At 49.0% G+C, this 19,109-nt stretch overlaps 1 protein-coding gene across 1 annotated transcript in view; it reads left to right on the top strand.

Moving 5' to 3' along the window:
* Positions 1–9,520, top strand: part of RFTN1 (raftlin, lipid raft linker 1) — a 193,294-nt gene extending 183,774 nt beyond the window's left edge. The window contains exons 9-10 of the mRNA XM_044915709.1: positions 2,082–2,163; positions 8,151–9,520. Of these exons, the coding sequence (XP_044771644.1) occupies positions 2,082–2,163; positions 8,151–8,546 (478 nt within the window). The 3' untranslated portion in view covers positions 8,547–9,520. The remainder of the gene's footprint in view (positions 1–2,081; positions 2,164–8,150) is intronic.
* Positions 9,521–19,109: the final 9,589 nt, after the last annotated feature.

Raw genomic sequence — 19,109 nt, 5'->3', positions numbered from 1 at the left:
CCTTGCATGTAAAATTTCATTTAGTCCTCAAAAAAAATCCTACAAGGTGGAATCTTTAATAAACCTATTTTACAGCTGAGGAACGTATGGCCAGGGAGGTTGACGGAGTCACCCAAGATCACGGCCCTGGTCAATAGTCCCACAAAGAGGATGTGTAAAGACCTGCAGTCTTGGCCCTGGCTTGTGGCACTCCTTATGGTTTCACATTTAGGGGCGTTTGTCCACCTTAACTCGGCCCACCATCCCTTGACCTCGTGGGCGTGTGCCAGTCATACCAACCCTGAAAGGCCTTCCATCCATATTTCGGGTTTATCTAAACGAATCCTCCTAACTATGCTGTGGGGTTATAGGCATAGGTATGAATTCCCATTTTATAGATGAGAAAACTGAGGCTCAGAGAGGCTCTGTCACATAACTGAGGCCACACAGCCAGTAAGTGGCAGAACTGGGATTAGAACCTCAGTCTCCAGAGTCAAGTGCTCCTCCCATGCAGGCAGCCTCCTCACCGACCTGCAGGGATGCCCCCTCCCATGGCCCCCTGTATTCCACCTTCCCCGAGTCCTCTTGCATGCTCACCATTGCGGGGTGATGGCCAGCGTGAGGCGAGGCTGGTGATCTGGGGGAACAGCAGGGTGGTGCAGCAGCAGAGCCCAAACTGAGGGTGGAGAATGATGGGGACGATCCGTGCCTTCCTGGGTCCCTCCATGAGGCCGTCTGGGCTCTCAAGTGTCTCCCTCCTGACACTGGGCCACAGCGGGTCTGCACACTCCTGCCACCAGTGTGCAGCCACCTTTGGGCCCCGGGCCATTGGGAGCCTCCAAGCTGCCTCACAGCCGAGACTTCTGTGGGTATGGGGTGATGCGGAGGGGTGGAAAGAACCCTGGATTTGGGACCTGCAGACTTGAACCCAAGTCCAGACCCTTCCCCTTGCTAACTGTCCGTCCTGGTCAAGTCCTAGAGCTTCTCTGAATCCGTTTCCTTGTCCGTAAGTTGGAGGAATGCCTGCTCCATGACCCACTCCCAAGGACAAGAGTCACGATGAGAATGGATTTGAATGTGAAGCCCCAGCTCGTTTTGAGCTCTCTAAACCCAGAGAGTACAGACAGGTGTCTCTGTCTCCCTCTCAGATCTCATACCTGCTCAGTAATGCCCCCTAACCCTCCGCTTCCCTGTGCCATGCACGCCGCCTCGGGGTGGAGTGGACATCGCGTGGAACCAGGCAGGTTTGAGCTCGAATCCTCACCGTGTGATCCCAAGCCTGCTCCTTAAATGACCTTCTGTCTCCTGTCTTTACAGACAGGCCATGGTCCCACTCCCCGGAGCTCTGTGGTTGAGGCTTAAATGAGCCATGATGTGTGAAATCACCCAGCCCAGCCCCAGCACAAAACATGTTCATTTTCTCCCCGCCGCCCTTCCCTCTGACATTCCTTGCAGTGGCACTTGCCTCAGCAGAGAAGACAATGATCTCCTTCACAAATATTTCTGCCATCTTTAAAGGCAGCTCTGGGGGGGCCGAGGGGAAAGCGCACTCACTGTGCCAGAAAAATGAGCAGCGCTCCTGAGCTCCCCTCCCCTGTGCCTGCAGGAGCCAGGCTGCCTCAGGCCCCCCGCGAGGGTGGCCACACCCCGGTGCTCAGCCAGCCTTCTGCAGAGGCTGATGGTCAGGCTCACCACCTCTCCTGGGCCCGTCTGACCTCTCCTTGGCTCATTACCAAAGACAGATTTGGAAGAGGCCTGCCACCTCTTGAGATTCACTAAAGAAGCCAGTTTATCATCATTTGGCCAAGATGCCAGCTATTATTTCACATGGAGGGAAAGGGGAGCTTCCACCTATGAAGCTGGCTTGGCAGAGATGTCCACAAAGCTTTGGTTGAGCCCCTAGCAGAGCCCCCGGGAGGCAAGGGCAGGGATGGCCTGGGTTGGGGGGAGTGCTTCTTGATTTCTGACCTCTCACTGTTTGGTGGCAGCTTCCTTTCTGTGGGTGCTCAGCCTCAGCAGCCTTAGGGATGGACGGACACATCGGCGAGGTTTGGGGCTCCCCTGGGGGGAACAGCTCATTCTCAGCTCCGAATGTGTTACAGGGAGGGGAATGTATCCACCAAGCAGATTGTCTTTCTTCAGAGACCGTGCCTACCTCAGAAAGTCAAGAAGAAGGAATCAAAGGTAAGCGACCTTGATTGCCTTCCTCAGTTTTCTTCACAGGGCTCCATCTGCAGCTGGATTTTCTATAGCAGTTGAGTGGGCAGCCAGCTCCAACTTCCATGGGCTCTCAGAGGAACACCTGAGCCCCTTGGCAAACAGAATCACACCTGAGGCTGCCGAAAACAGATGGGGGTGCTGGGGGGTGCCGGGGCGGTCTTGTCTGTCAGACCAGAGAGCAGAGTAGAACCGTTCTGTCGGACACTCACGTAGACCAGATATCCCCACGGAACTAAAAATGGGGGGCATGAAGTCAGCTGCCCTCTGACCCGGGGGTGCGATGGCTTGAGTTTGTGCCCAGCTTCTCTGCATCTTAATCTCATGACAAGCTCTGGTTGCATCCTGTTGGATCCCTCGGGACATCAGAAGTTTGGTGATCTTGGCACAGAGACCCGGCCAGATCTCCTTCTTGGCATGCCCCGACCCGAAGGCCTCTCAGTGACAGTGGCTGGTATGGATGGAGGCCAGGCTGCCCTGGGGGGTGCCGGGGGCCTTCCTCCCCTCACTGGATGGCACACGACGAGGCTTGGAAAACACAGTCGTGCCAAGAGACTGTGGCCCGCTCTGAGATATTTCCCCACATTTCCGGAAGTCAAACCCAAGTCCTTCCCTTGCGTTAGATGACTTTGCAGCTGGTGGGTGATTCTCCTGTGGGCGAGTCACCATTTGCTCGGGAAGAGATGAGGGAGTCTGGGGAACTTACGAAAGCCTAAGTCAGGTGTCACCTGAAGCCAGCCTGAGCCACCTTTGATGGCCAAGACAGCGCTCTCTTGCAGAGCCTGATGCACCTGCTCCTCTCCTCATGCTTGGCCCCTCCCCATACTCCCCTCTTAGCCCCTCATGTTGTCTGGATACGGAGCCTGGACAGGAGCAACAAGCAAGTGAACAGACTGTAGCAGCCCCTCGCCAGCCGGCAAACCCAGGGCGGGGAGGGGGGGGCTCCTGGGAGGAACGCCAAGGATATGGCGACCTGAAGCCAGATGGTGTAGAATGCAGAGGAAGGTCTCTGTCTCAGCTCCAAGACGCTAATGTGACAGGTGCCAGCAGCAGAGGGCCAGAAGGCAACCGCTGAAGTCACCATTAACCACCAGGGGCAGTCAGCCACCGGCTGGAAGTTGGATCTTCCCGGGACCACTGTTAGCAGCAGCTTGGCCCTAGGCTCCTGGGGACTGCGTGCATTCACAGTGACGTTCAGCAACAGCACTGGCCAGGCTGCCATCAGACGCCAGAACACACCCGCTCTGCCTTTAATAAAGAGAAGGAGGCCACGCTGATGTGGGGTTTGATTTTGGTACGAAGGCTGTGAGGCTCCCGGAGGAGGACAAGCAGGAGATCTTAGCGGTAGTGTTTTAAAGCTGCTGTAAGGAGGTGGACCGACTTCGCTCAGGGAAAATCGAGAGGACGGGGTCGTCTATTTGCTGATGGGTAGACCCTTCCAACCGCAATCAGCTGTACTAAAGCGAGTGGCTGTTTTCTCCTTATTTATCTCCTGCCCATTCATAGGGTTGGCTCCTGTCGAGCACAGGTTTCCTGTGTGACCTGGAGAGGTCACCTCGCTCACTGGTGGAGTCCCAGAGAGGGGGACTTCACAGCCAGATGGCTTGTCTCCCTCTCCCTGTCCTGGCCGATGGCTCTGCTGCTGACTCAGGTTGGCAGCCTGCTCTCACGAGCCATGGGTACCCTGGTGGCCGTGACAACGACTCCATCAAGTCCTCACCATGCCTCAGCCCCCGCAGGACTGACACTGTTGACCGCCCTCTGCCTCTTGAAGCACCTCTTTCTCTTGGCTCTGGCCCCACACTGTCCTGGTTTTCCAGCAGGTTGTTCAGACCCAGCCCCGTTTCTCTCTCACTCTTTGGCCTCTTCCTTAGAAAATCTCATTCATCCCCGGAATGAGACATCTGACCACCTGAGTTGATGACTCCCACACCTGCATTTTCGGTACTGGAAATCTAGAACAAGGGCACCACCACCATCCAGAGGCACCCACCCACCCAGGGCTCACCCTTGACTCGCCGTCTCCTCACTGCCACGGTCACTCTATCCTCAAGACCTGTCTATTTTAGGTCCTAGGAGCTTTCTTCCCTCCACTTCTCGCCACCATCCTGTGCCTCCACAACTCTAATCCTCTGGTAACAGGTCTCCCCTTCAAATATGTTCTCCACTAGGAGCCAAGGGAATCTTTTACAAAAGCACACTGAATCATGTCACCCCACGGCTTAAAATGGTTCTAAAGCGTTGTGTGGTTCTTAAGATAAAGATGGGAGTCTGCACGGGATCCACAAGGCCATGTGTGGTCTGGCCCCTCTTGGTTCTTCTGCCTCCATCCCCATTTTCTGCATTGAAAATGCAGCAACTCCTGCACAGCTACTTCTGTGTCCCTTCTTGCTGCAGGGCCTTTGCTCTGGCTGTGCCCTCTGCCTCAGACTCTCTCTTCCTTTCCTTTGTATGTATGAGTAATGAAACGTGTGAGCCCAGGACATTCGTATTATGTCTGGATTGAAATCTAAGAAAAGGGACCGCAAGGCTGGACCCAAGGACACAGCACGTTGAGGCCTCTTTTAATCAGCAAAGTGGAGAAAATTCTCCCATCAAGACTTCTCAGCATTTGAAAGAAACCTTTGTGTGCACGTGAGTGGGGCTTTCAAAGCAAATAATTAAACTCCTTCCAAGGTAATAGATGATTTCTCCCACACCAAAGTCTTCCTTCCAGCTACACTCCTTGAAGTGGAGGCAGGTAACGGACAGTTTTTAAAATGTGGGAATTAAATCCTTTAGCCCTTGCCGACATGGCACTCCGGACCCACACTGCTATCGAGGGAAGGATTTTTTTCTTTTCCACACTTCTTTCTGACATGGACGGCTAGTGGGAACCTTTGCTGGTGTGGGCCCCAGCGGCGCACCCGGGTGCCACGGACACGCTGGCTGGGGAAGGCCCCGGCATTGGTGCGGGCGGCCTAATTTGTTCACAGGCTCTCCCTGGTACCGCTCCAGATGAGGCAGCGCCTCGTCCTCTCGTCCTCCCGTCCTCCCTCCTCCTGGCTGGGCCGCCTGCCTTTAAGCGTGTGGATGTTAGACCTCCCCTCGGAGCCTCAGCCCCAAAAGCTGTCACGGTCCCAGGGGTGGCTGTGTCCCTGCTTCCCCTCATCTTGCTTTCTGAGACGTTGCCTTGTTGAGCCTTGGGATCTGGAACAATTGTTGTTTGTTAAAACCCCCAACTGTCCTCCGTTTAAAGGAGGAGGAGAAGGGAGTGGTGAAGGGACTGGGTGTGAGGATGAGAGGGAGGCAAGAAAGGCCCCCCATGAGGGGCAGAGCGGGGGGCTGCAGGAGGGCAAGGCGTGTCTTTCTCTTAGCTCAGTGCTTCTCAGACTGGGGCCCGTGGACTAGCGGTATGGGCCTTACCTGGGAGTTTGTTAAAAATGCAAAGTTTCCCTCCCCTCCCCAGGTTGCACTGAGTCAGAAACTCTGGGACAGGGTGAGTGATGTGTTTCAGGAGCCCTCCGGATGATTGTGATGCCCACTCAAGTCTGAGGGCCAGTGTTTTCATTAAATAGTGTAGGGTCCTTTCTTAGCTCACCTGTGGACTGCCGTTCAAATTTTATCATTATTGAAATTTTTTTGTTTTTTTAAATGGGCCTGTCAGGGAGGCTTCGGCGTAGATCTTTTTTTAAATAAGCCAAACCAAAGTATCTTTAATGGCAGTTAAATCTGGATTTCCATTAGCTGACCACTTGGCCTAGCAACTTCACATCATAGTCTGAAAGGTGAGGTGCTTATGTGTTGGGCTGAGCCCTTCCAAAGGTGCCTGTCCTCTCCCTTAGTTTCCTCTCTTCCCTTGCCGCTAGGGCGAGAGCCTAAAGCCTCTCATCCACCAAGAATGAGGTTGTGTGGAGCCAGAGACACCTGTGTCTGAATTCCAGCATGCTCTTTTCTAGCTGTGTGACTTTGGGCAAGTTACTCAATCTCTCTGAACCTCTATGCGCTCATCTATAAAATCATGGTAACCATGACTAGTGAGAGTACTGCTTTGGAGATTCAGGGAAATGGGAGACCTTGCCACAGTGTGAAAGACATGGTAGGCACCTTGGTGTGGGCTTTTTCCTTCCCAGGCAAGTATCTGCAGGCAGTCTGCCTTCACACTCTGGAACATTTTGCTTTCAGATGATACAGACCCTGGGTTTGGGTCCCTGCTGTTTGCCTGCTTCAGGAGAATGCCTCTGGGAGAGAGAGGAGCAGGAAAAGGGAGAGTTGAGTCAGGGCCTCCTCAGTACTTGGCTGAAGCACCCGTGACAGCTGTGGGGGGATTGGGGGCCCCCCAGGCAGCAGGGGGAGTGAGTGACATCACCATGGCCCGTCTGAGGAACAGAAGACCGTGTAGTCCTAGAAAGCATGTGGCTTGACAGATTTCCCTGTGGTGACTAAGAAGGACAGAAAACGTTGCCTGGGATAGTTCCCACCAGCTCGGTGCTCACAGCCCCAAATCCTCTGCCCGGCAGCCCGGCGGGTCCCTGGAGAAAGTGGCTGGTGTGTTCTCCTGGTGGATTATATCACATCAACAAAATGTGCTCTTCTACATGAAACTAAGATGGCTGGGCTTCCAGAGGACGCACGGAAGTTCTGCTTCGTTAGCAAGAGCAGTCCCTGAGAGACGAGCTGGGTTTGCTTTAGAAGTAAGAGTCCAGGATAGAATCGGGCACAGGCCGACTCGTCCACGGTTGTACACCGCCCGACCGCAGGGGGCGCTCTCTGCACCCGCAACAGCAGGAACGGGCCCCAGAGGGGCAGCACAGACAGCCCTGGGGGCAGACGACTGTTGGAGAGATCAGGAATGTGAGACTTGGAGAGATTAATAACTTGCCCAAGGACGGACAGCTAACTCTCCTCTGGGATAGTTTGAGCTTCCTCTACCCACGCCCTGAGTTCCAGCCACGGGATCCCGGTGCCGCAAGGCGATGCGTCAGATCCCTTAGCAGAGGCTGCCAGGCCGGCGTCTCGAGGCCCCATACCGTCCGGGCCGGACGCTGCCTTCGGACCTCAGCACCACTGCCGCCGCCCCCAACAGCAACGTCTATGGCCCGTGGGCACTGCCCGATCATGGGGCCTCTTCGTGCCCCGTCTCACCTCATAGCTTCAACATGACCCGTTCTTTCCCGGCTCCATTACTGACTGACTGGGCAACCTTGTCCTCGCTGAGCCTCTCTTGACCTCCGTCTCATGGGGAAATGCTTAGTTGCCGGGCAGCTCCCCAGGAAGCAGCCTCGGAGAGGTTTGGGTGGAGGACATTTTTAGGGGCAGTGCCCCCGGGAACACCTGTGGGGAAAGGAGGGCACAGGAGTGGGCAGGGGGAGAAGCTGGGCTGTGAGGCAGTCACAGCAGTGGCTTTATTAGCCAGCCCCCCCCCCCCCCCCCCGGGGAACCCTGGAGCCCGGATGGCCATTTAAGTTGGCCCGAGTTGGGACGGGGGTGGGGCGCGCAGCACAGCGCCGGGCCAGGTTCTGTGCCCTTCTGACTCCGGTCATCTGGTAAGAGAATGCAGGCCCAGGGCTTGGTAACCCACAGCCCGCTCAGAATGGAAGCGAGCAGCCAGCGCCGTGGCTCTTACGAGGGGCAGCCCCACATCTCTTCTCCCATCCTGCTTCTCCAAGTGATAGGATGTCAGGACCTCCTTTCCCAGAGCCAATTGAAAGACATACTCCCTCGTCCCCAGAGACCCCTGAACTTCACATCTGAGATACACCTCATGGAAGGCATCGGGCAGGCTCTTGCCGTGGGTGTGATGTGTTTGGGCCATGATTCAAGTTTGGCGCTGGTAATGCTCTGCTTCAGGAACACGGGGAATTGTGTGTCTTGCTCCAAAAAAGTGACATGGGTGCAAATAAAAGCAGACGATCAGGTGAAGCTCTTGGTTCACGGAGACTGCATTTATTTATCCCTCTCCTCTCTGATCCTAGTTCCAGTGGCGATTCTCCCGAGAAGACATGCACAGCAGGCAGATGAGGAAATCCAAAGGTAAACTGAGTGCCAGAGAAAAGCGACAAGCAGAAGAAAACGAGAAGAATTTAGAAGACCAGTTTTCCAAAGCCGGAGACATGGGAAACTGTGTGCCAGGCCTGTGTCAGGAGGACGAGGCCTCCAAGGAGTTGAAGGTCCCCATCCAGGAGGTCACAGAAGGAAAGCAGTCTCCCGACCGGTTCTGCGTGGAGGGCGAGGTTGTGCAAAATGGTCCAGCTGGGCCCTGTAGGGCCCCCGAGGGGGGCTGCCCTGGGCACTCCCATTCCGGGGAGGATGCCAGGGAGGGAGGTGCCGGGGAGGTGGCCGCGGAGCCCACCACGGTGGAAGACAATTGAGTCTAGAGCATTGGTGTTGAAAGCCTGATGAGCCGGCAGACCCGAGGCTCTGTGCCGGCATCCGGGTTGGGGGCCAGTTTGCCCCATTGTCCCGTGTTACCCTTTGGCTTGGCCTGACTCTTCTTGTGAGTTCACCCGGGCCCTCCGAGGGCTGGGTCCCTGACCGTGTTGGTCTCCGCACATCCATTAGAAATGTGTCGTAATGCCCCAGTGTTAGAATACAAGAGGTCAAGTTATTTCTTCATCCGTTTCCCAGTCCCCCAGGAGGGACTGGGCCAGCCAGTGCCTGTGTCCACCCCCAGGGCCTCCAGGGAACATTTGAGTCAAGTCCCTCCTTGGGCCTCCCTGGCCACAAACCAAGGCTGTCTGTTATTCCTTCCCTCCCACCCCTACCGCCCTTGCTGGGGCACCGTCCATCCCCTGCTGCTCTCTGCAGTTACTGGGTGATGTGTCAACGCCTGGAGGCCATCAGGGGCCCTGCTCCGTCTCAACCCCACAGACCTGCTGCTTCAGCAAAGAAAATGACGGTGGGGAGGGGAGGTGTCCCACCTCCCAGCTTTTCTTGAAGTATTCCCATAGATACTGGTAATCTGGAAATGAAGAGGTAATTCTGTGTGTGCCCCTGCTCTTGCAGAATGTCCGAGAAAGTACTCTGTATTAGTATTAATGCCAAAAACTTTTTTAAGGGTTTTGTACTCAGCACATCGTACGAACACACGTTCTTTCTGTCATTTCAGGGCAACCCGGCCAGTTGGGAGCCCTTGTTATGTGCTATTTAAATCAGTGTATCATTGGCCAAGTTGTTTCCATGTATGCTATCACGTGTTTATATTGTCCAGAAAGTATTGTTAAGGCTTTAAGTAGATGCAACTGGCAAACGGTGGAGAGAGAATGCCGATTATCTTGATCCAAACAACAGCCTGTCTCTTCTCTTTCTTGTTTAGTTACTTAAAGCAATAAATCATCTATGAGTTCATTGCATTCTGAGTCCTGAGTATTGTGTCACAGTGAAAAGTCCTCGCCTGATGTCCAAAGGCTCGGGAAGATTCTGACTCTTGGCAGCATGATGATTTTGGAGAACAAAATGAAGTTCCTGTGCAAAATAGCAGAGCCAGCAAAGCACACTGCTTTCCTGTCATTTGTAGAAAGGTGGGAAGTGGGATTCAGGTGTCACCAGCTAAGGCAGGGCGCAGCCACCTCCCGTGGCCCCAAGGTGAAAGAGACAAACACCGTTTAAAAACAAACAAAAAGCCCTACATCGGTTTCTGTGCATGTTTCCAGACTTTTTTTTTTTTTTTAAGATTTTATTTTAGAGAGGGAGAGAGTGCGCACACACGCTAGTGGGGGCAGGGGCAGAGAGAGAGAAAATCCCAAGCAGACTCCCCACTGAGTGTGGAGCGGGATGCAGGGCTCAATCCTAGGACCCAAGGGGTCATGACCTGAGCCGAAATCACCAGTCAGATGCTTAACCGACTGAGCCACCCAGGCGCCTGTTACCAGACTTTTAAGTAAATTATTCCATGAAACAAGTCTCTTCCTTGTTTGCAAGTTTTGCTAAAATAAACACATTTGTACTATATTTTTATAGGGCAGTATTAAAAACCCTTGTAAGCCACATTGTACAGTTGTTTTTCTCTTGATTTTTTATTTATTTATTTATTTTTATTATGTTAATCCCCATACGTTACATCATTAGTTTTGGATGTAGTGTTCCATGATTCATTGTTTGTGCATAACACCCAGTGCTCCATACAGAATGTGCCCTCCTCAATACCCATCACCAGGCTAACCAATCCCCCCTCCCCCCTCCCCTCTAGAACCCTCAGTTTGTTTTTCAGAGTCCATCATCTCTCATGGTTCGTCTACCCCTCCGATTTCCCCCCTTCATTCTTCCTCTCCTGCTACCTTCTTTTTTTTTTTAACATATATTGCATTATTTGTTTCAGAGGTACAGATCTGAGATTCAACAGTCTTGCACAATTCACAGCGCTTACCATAGCACATACCCTCCCCAGTGTCTATCACCCAGTCACCCCATCCCTCCCACCCCACCCCCCACTCCAGCAACCCTCAGTTTGTTTCCTGCGATTAAGAATTCCTCGTATCAGTGAGGTGATATGATACATGTCTTTCTCTGTTTGACTTATTTCGCTCAACATAATACCCTCCAGTTCCATCCACGTCGTTGCAAATGGCAAGATCTCATTCCTTTTGATGGCTGCATAATATTCCATTGTATATATATACCACCTCTTCTTTATCCATTCATCTGTCGATGGACTTCTTGGCTCTTTCCACAGTTTGGCTATTGTGGACATTGCTGCTATAAACATCGGGGTGCACATACCCTTTTGGATCCCTACTTTTGTATCTTTGGGTAAATACCCAGTAGAGCAATTGCTGGATCATATGGTAGCTCTATTTTCAACTTTTTAAGGAACCTCCATACTGTTTTCCAGAGTGGCTGCACCAGCTTGCATTCCCACCAACAGTGGAGGAGGGTTCCCCTTTCTCTGCATCTCTGCCAACATCTGTCGTTTCCTGACTTGTTAATTTTAGCCATTCTGACTGGTGTGAGGTGGTATCTCATTGAGGTTTTGATTTGGATTTCCCTGATGCCGAGCGATACTGAGCACTTTTTCATGTGTCTGTTGGCCATTTGGATGTCTTCTTTGGAAAAATGTCTGTTCATGTCTTCTGCCCATTTCCTGATTGGATTCTTTGTTCTTTGGGTGTTGAGTTTGATGAGTTCTTTATAGATTTTGGATACTAGCCCTTTATCTGATATGTCATTTGCAAATATCTTCTCCCATTCTGTCGGTTGTCTTTTGGTTTTGTTGACTGTTTCCTTTGCTGTGCAAAAGCTTTTTATCTTGATGAAGTCCCAAGAGTTCATTTTTGCCCTTGCTTCCCTTGCCTTTGGTGATGTTTCTAGGAAGAAGTTGCTTCGGCTGAGGTCAAAGAGGTTGCTGCCTGTGTTCTCCTTTAGGATGTTGATGGACTCCTGTCTCACATTGAGGTCTTTCAACCATTTGGAGTCTGTTTTTGTGTGTGGTGTAAGGAAATGGTCCAGTTTCATTCTTCTGCATGTGGCTATCCAATTTTCCCACCACCATTTGTTGAAGAGACTGTCTTTTTTCCATTGGACATTCTTTCCTGCTTTGTCAAAGATGAGTTGACCATAGAGTTGAGGGTCCATTTCTGGGCTCTCTATTCTGTTCCATTGATCCATGTGTCTGTTTTTGTGCCAATACCATACTGTCTTGATGATGACAGCTTTGTAATAGAGCTTGAAGTCCGGAATTGTGATGCCGCCAGCTTTGCTTTTCTTTTTCAACATTCCTCTGGCTATGCGGGGTCTTTTCTGGTTCCATACAAATTTTAGGATTATTTGTTCCATTTCTTTGAAAAAAGTGGATGGTATTTTGATGGGGATTGCATGGAATGTGTAGATTGCTCTAGGTAGCATTGACATCTTCACAATATTTGTTCTTCCAATCCATGAGCATGGAACGTTTTTCCATTTCTTTGTGTCTTCCTCAATTTCTTTCATGAGTATTTTATAGTTTTCTGAGTACAGATCCTTTGTCTCTTTGGTTAGATTTATTCCTAGGTATCTTATGGTTTTGGATGCAATTGTAAATGGGATCGACTCCTTAATTTCTCTTTCTTCTGTCTTGTTGTTGGTGTATAGGAATGCCACTGACTTCTGTGCATTGATTTTATATCCTGCCACTTTACTGAATTCCTGTATGAGTTCTAGCAGTTTTGGGGTGGAGTCTTTGGGGTTTTCCACATAAAGTATCATATCATCTGTGAAGAGTGAGAGTTTGACTTCTTCTTTGCCCATTTGGATGCCTTTTATTTCTTTTTGTTGTCTGATTGCTGGGGCTAGGACTTCCAATACTATGTTGAATAGCAGTGGTGATAGTGGACATCCCTGCCGCGTTCCTGACCTTAGGGGGAAAGCTCTCAGTTTTTCCCCATTGAGAATGATTATCGCTGTAGGTTTTTCATAGATGGCTTTTATGATATTGAGGTATGTACCCTCTATGCCTATACTCTGAAGAGTTTTGATCAAGAAATGATGCTGTACTTTGTCAAAAGCTTTTTCTGCATCTATTGAGAGGATCATATGATTCTTGTTCTTTCTTTTGTTAATGTATTGTATCACATTGATTGATTTGCGGATGTTGAACCAACCTTGCAGCCCAGGGATAAATCCCACTTGGTCGTGGTGAATAATCCTTTTAATGTACTGTTGGATCCTATTGGCTAGTATTTTGGTGAGAATTTTTGCATCCATGTTCATCAGGGATATTGGTCTGTAACTCTCCTTTTTGATGGGGTCTTTGTCTGGTTTTGGGATCAAGGTAATGCTGGCCTCATAAAAGGAGTTTGGAAGTTTTCCTTCCATTTCTATTTTTTGGAACAGTTTCAGAAGAATAGGTGTTAATTCTTCTTGAAATGTTTGGTAGAATTCCCCTGGGAAGCCATCTGGCCCTGGGCTTTTGTTTTTTGGGAGATTTTTGATGACTGCTTCAATTTCCTTAGTGGTTATAGGTCTGTTCAGGTTTTCTATTTCTTCCTGGTTCAGTTTTGGTAGTTGATACATCTCTAGGAATGCATCCATTTCTTCCAGGTTATCTAATTTGCTGGCATAGGGTTGCTCATAATATGTTCTTATAATTGTTTGTATTTCTTTGGTGTTGGTTGTGATCTCTCCTCTTTCATTCATGATTTTGTTGATTTGGGTCATTTCTCTTTTCTTTTTGATAAGTCTGGCCAGGGGTTTGTCAATCTTGTTCATTCTTTCAAAGAACCAGCTCCTAGTTTCGTTGATCTGTTCTACTGTTCTTTTAGTTTCTATTTCATTGATTTCTGCTCTGATCTTTATTATTTCTCTTCTCCTACTGGGTTTAGGCTTTATTTGCTGTTCTTTCTCCAGCTCCTTTAGGTGTAGGGTTAGGTTGTGTACTTGAGACCTTTCTGGTTTCTTGAAAAAGGCTTGTATTGCTATATACTTTCCTCTTAGGACTGCCTTTGCTGCATCCCAAAGATTTTGAATAGTTGTGCTTTCATTTTAATTGGTTTCCATGTATTTTTTTAATTCTTCTTTAATTTCCTGGTTGACCCATTCATTCTTCAGTAGGATGCTCTTTAGCCTCCATGTATTTGAGTTCTTTCCGACTTTCCTCTTGTAATTGAGTTCTAGTTTCAAAGCATTGTGGTCTGAAAATAGGCAGGGAATGATCCCAATCTTTTGGTACCGGTTGAGACCTGATTTATGACCTAGGATGTGATCTATTCTGGAGAATGTTCCATGGGGACTAGAGAAGAATGTGTATTCCGTTGCTTTGGGATGGAATGTTCTGAATATGTCTGTGAAGTCCATTTGGTCCAGTGTGTCATTTAAAGTCTTTATTTCCTTGTTGATCTTTTGCTTAGACGATCTGCCCATTTCAGTGAGGGGGGTGTTAAAGTCCCCCACTATTATTGTATTGTTGTCGATGTGTTTCTTTGCTTTTGTTATTTATTATTTTTTTTAAAGATTTTATTTATTTATTTGAGAGAGAGAGAGAATGAGAGACAGAGAGCATGAGAGGGAGGAGGGTCAGAGGGAGAAGCAGACTCCCTGCCGAGCAGGGAGCCCGATGCGGGACTCGATCCCGGGACTCCAGGATCATGACCTGAGCCGAAGGCAGTCGCTTAACCAACTGAGCCACCCAGGCGCCCTCTTTGCTTTTGTTATTAATTACCTTATATAATTGGCTGCTCCCATGTTAGGGGCATAGATATTTACAATTGTTAGATCTTCTTGTTGGATAGACCCTTTAAGTAGGATATAATGTCCTTCCTCATCTCTTATTACAGTCTTTGGTTTAAAATCTAATTTGTCTGATATAAGGATTGCCACCCCAGCTTTCTTTTGGTGTCCATTAGCATGGTAAATGGTTTTCCACCCCCTCACTTTCAATCTGGGGGTGTCTTTGGTTCTAAAATGAGTCTCTTGCAGACAGCATATCGATGGGTCTTGTTTTTTAATCCAGTCTGATAGCCTGTGTCTTTTGATTGGGGCATTTAGCCCATTTACATTCAGGGTAACTATTGAAAGATAGGAATTTAGTGCCATTGTATTGCCTGTAAGGTGACTGTTACCGTATATTGTCCGTGTTCCTTTCTGGTCTATGTTGCTTTTAGGGTCTCTCTTTGCTTAGAGGACCCCTTTCAAGATTTCTTGTAGGGCTGGTTTTGTGTTTGCAAATTCCTTTAGTTTTTGTTTGTCCTGGAAGCTTTTTATCTCTCCTTCAATTTTCAATGACAGCCTAGCTGGATAGAGTATTCTTGGCTGCATATTTTTCTCATTTAGTGCTCTGAATATATCCTGCCAGTCCTTTCTGGCCTGCCAGGTCTCTGTGGATAGGTCTGTTGCCAATCTAATGTTTCTACCATTGTAGGTTACATATCTCTTCTCCCGAGCTGCTTTCAGGATTTTCTCTTTGTCTATGAGACTCGTAAGTTTTACTATTAGATGTCGGGGTGTTGACTTATTTTTATTGATTTTGAGAGGGGTTCTCTGTGCTTCCTGGATTTTGATGCCTGTTTCCTTCCCCAAATTAGGGAAGTTCTCTGCTATAATTTGCTCCATTATACCTTCTGCCCCCCTCTCTCTTTCTTCTTCTTCTGGGATCCCAATTATTCTAATGTTGTTTCGTCTTATGGTATCGCTTATCTCTCAAATTCTGCCCTCATGATCCAGTAGTTGTTTATCTCTCTTTTTCTCAGCTTCTTTATTTTCTGTCATTTGGTCTTCTATATCACTGATTCTCTCTTCTGCCTCATTTATCCTAGCAGTTAGCGCCCCCATATTTGATTGCACCTCATTAATAGCCTTTTTGATTTCTACTTGGTTAGATTTTAGTTCTTTTACTTCTCCAGAAAGGGTTTTTCTAATAACTTCCATATTTTTTTCAAGCCCAGCTAGTATCTTTAAAGTGATGATTCTGAACTCTAGATCTGACATCGTACTAATGTCCGTATTGAGTAGGTCCCTGGCAGTCAGTACTACCTCTTGTTCTTTTTGTTGAGGTGATTTTTACCGTCTTGTCATTTTGTGCAGAGGAGAATAGATTAATGAGAGAACAAAATGCTAGCAGAGTAACAATGTCCCCAGAAAATATACTCTAAACAAATCAGAAAAGACCTGAAGCAGTGGGAAAAGAAAGGGAAAGAGAGAAAAAAGAAAAAAAAGAAAAAGATAAAGATAAAAACAAACAAAAACAAACAAAACAAAACAACAACAACAAAAAAACCCAGAATGTGATCAAATATGATCAGGCTGGTATATAGATCAGTGCCACACACTAGATTTGGGGTGTATTTTGGTCTGCCTCCCAAAATTTTAAAGAAAGAAAAACTTATATATGTACAAAAATAAGGGTTGATATGATGAAGGGATGGAATATGACTGTAAAGATGGAAATTATAAAAAAATTTTATAAAAGGAATTGATAAGAAGTTGAAAAAAGAAAGAAGAGGATTTAAAAAAAGAAAAAAGAAAAAAAAGGGAGAGAATGTGATCAGGCAGGGGAGTAGAAAAACCATATACTAGAGATTTAGGGTATATTTTGATCTGTTGGAAGAAACTATCTCAAAATTTTAAAGAGAGAACAACTTATATATATATGCCAAAAATACGGGTAACTACTATGAAGGGATAGAATATGACTCTAAAAATGAAAAATAAAAATGTTTTTCAAAAAAGGGATTGATAAGATGTTGGTTGAAAAAGGGAAAAAGAAAAATTAAAAAAAAAAAGAAAAAAAGTTAAAAAAAAACTTAACTTTGAAAGACTAAAGAATCATGGTAAAAAAGCCATGAATTCTATGTGCAGCATTCCTCTAGCGCTGGAGTTCTGCCATTCTCATTGATCGGTAAACTTGGTCTTGGCTGGCTGTTCTCGCTGATCTTCTGGGGAGGGGCCTGTTGCCGTGGTTTCCAAATGTCTCTGCCGGAGGCGGAATTGTCCCGCCCTTGCCCCCTCCCGGCTAAGTAATCCGCTCGGGTTTGCTCTCCGGGGCTTTTGTTCCCTGCGAGCTTTCCGTACAGCTTTGGAGGCGGAGAGTGAAAATGGCGGCCTCCCAATCTCCGCCCTGGAGGAGCCGAGGACTCGGGGCCCCGCTTCTCAGCCCCCAGAGAAAAGCCGTCAGTCATTCCCGTCTCCCGGGTCTCCGGCCGCACTCCGTGCTCACCCGGCCTGTGACCGCGCGTTTCTATCTCTGGCACCCGACCCCGGGTGGAGTCTCCAAACCCAGCAGATCCCTGCGGTGCACTCCCGCGCAGCTCCTCCCGGGGGAGGAAGGTGAGTCTCCCCGGATCTGCCGCTTGTTGGGTCCCTGCTGGAGGAGCAGTGGCCTGACTGTGCCGCAGATCACAGTTTATGGCAACCCCGAGCTGAGAGCCTGCGCCTCGGCTCCGCCTCTGCAGCTGGCTTCCCTGCTCCATTACCTGGGAGCTCTGCCACACTCAGGCACCCCCGGTCTTTCTGTGACCCCGAGGGTCCTGAGACCACACTGTCCCGGAGGGTTCCACCCCCCGCTTAGCCACCAGAGTGACGTCCCTCAGCGGAGCAGACTTTTAAAAGTTCCGATTTTGTGCTCCGCGGCTCTATCACTTGCCAGAAGCGGCCGCCGGAGGCCCCTCCCCCGCCGTCTATCCTCCCGAATATCGCCTCGGATTCACTTCTCCGCACATCCTACCTTCCAGAAAGTGGTCGATTTTCTGATGAGAGAGTTGTTGCTATTCCTTTCTTCGACCTCCTGTTGAGTTTGTAGGTGTTCAGAATGGTTTGATCCCTATCCAGCTGAATTCCTGAGAGGAGACGAAATCCAGGTCTCCTACTCCTCCGCCATCTTGCTCCGCGCCCCCTTTCTCTTGATTTTTGAGCAAACTTGCCCCCACCCAGCCCTAGAGCTTCCCCAAAAAGGTTGAAGGCTCTGTTCAGAGAGAAGACAACTATTTAAAATTGACATTTTCCACAATTATACTCAAGAATATCTATACAGCATTGATTTAAAAAATTATCTCTTAGGCTATATCTTAGAGGATCATGGCTTTTTAAAAATAATGCTAGTTAACAGAGCCTGGGACAAAAACAATGCCCATCTCTTACAACTTTGTAAAGCATTTGGTCCCAGGCTGCAGTCTTCAGGTGGATGGCCTACATCACTCAGCAGTGGGTACATTTTTCAATAATTAAATGACATTTATGTTGGCTGCCTGTGTTATGGGAAAAAAAATTAAAGGTGACTGTAGCTAATTTGAATTCCTCTGGGAGTTTGGCCCCAACGCCAGGCTAACAAGTAATTCCTGAAGGTCTTGCTTTTTTCCCACTTCTCCACACCTTCCTGCTATCTGGCAAAATATCAGTCTACCTGAGGTGGTTCTGAAATTGGCTGGCCTTAGAATCACCAGGGGAGCTTTAAACATTCCTGCTACCTGGGTCTCATCCGAGACTAGAGTGGTCGCTCTAGGGAGTGGCCCAGGCACCAGGTTTGTAAGCCCCCCGGGGATTCCAGGTACAGCCAAGGCTGAGAGCCACTGGCCACAGGGTTGCTATGAGTTGACTCACAGCTTGTCCCTTGTGAAATGAAATGCTTTTTCCAAAAGGTAGGTAACCAGGGCCCTAACAATCCCAGCATCCTCCATGTGCATTTCAAGTGGCGGGATTCCTGAAGGAAATTGTATTCTCCTGTGGTGGCCTATGGGGTAAAAGGCCATCGTTGGCACTGACAAGGCTCCATGACCAGGAGAATCTGTAGAGGCTTGTAATGTTTGGCTCTAGGTTTGTGCACTCAGTCAGTCTTTGGGGCTGCACCTGTCAGCAGGTCTGGAAGGAATGGGGAGTTCTGGGTGTGATCAGCTGACTTAAGTGGGGACCTAAGTGACTTCGATGGTCCTGCCGCCACCACCATGCAGCCCCCTGGGGCATTCCGGGGAGTCAGAGGTACTGCCATCAGGGGAGGCCGCATCCAGCCTCACGGGAGGGACTGAGCGACTGCTATAGAGGTTTCTGGTCGTTCTTTGGCTCAATCGTTCGCCTGTGGAAAGAGGTTTTTGGAGAGGGAAGAAAATACTTACCCCAGGAACAAAAGTTCTTCTGAAACTGTGGCTGAATTCTGAGTCTCTGGCTAGGAAAGTATTTCCAAGACCTCCTCACCACCTCCAGAGGGGCTCAGGGGAGGGGAGTGCATGGGGAGGAAATCTTATTCTGCTTCATGAGATGCAGGTGTAGTGCTCTCAAGTGCACCTGGGCACAAGGTCAAGGAACTGACACATGAAGAGCCAGAGGACACCCATGTTAAGGAAGCGGGAGCCTGTTTGATACTGGGCTCCGTGCAGTAGAAAAAGCCCAGAGGGTTTGGGAATCAGCTGGTTAGGATGCTAACCTGTGCAGGTAATCGCAAGTTAATTTCTTCACATCTCCAAGTACCAGTGTCCCCATGTATGAAATGGGGCTGATACCCACCTCATCAGATTTTTGGATGCAAACGATGTACGCAA

This window comes from Neomonachus schauinslandi, chromosome 1 (genome assembly GCF_002201575.2).
Source record: "Neomonachus schauinslandi chromosome 1, ASM220157v2, whole genome shotgun sequence".
Lineage (NCBI taxonomy): Eukaryota > Metazoa > Chordata > Mammalia > Carnivora > Phocidae > Neomonachus > Neomonachus schauinslandi.
The sequence above is the reverse complement of the archived record's forward strand: the minus strand, read 5'-3'. Positions and strand labels throughout refer to the sequence as shown.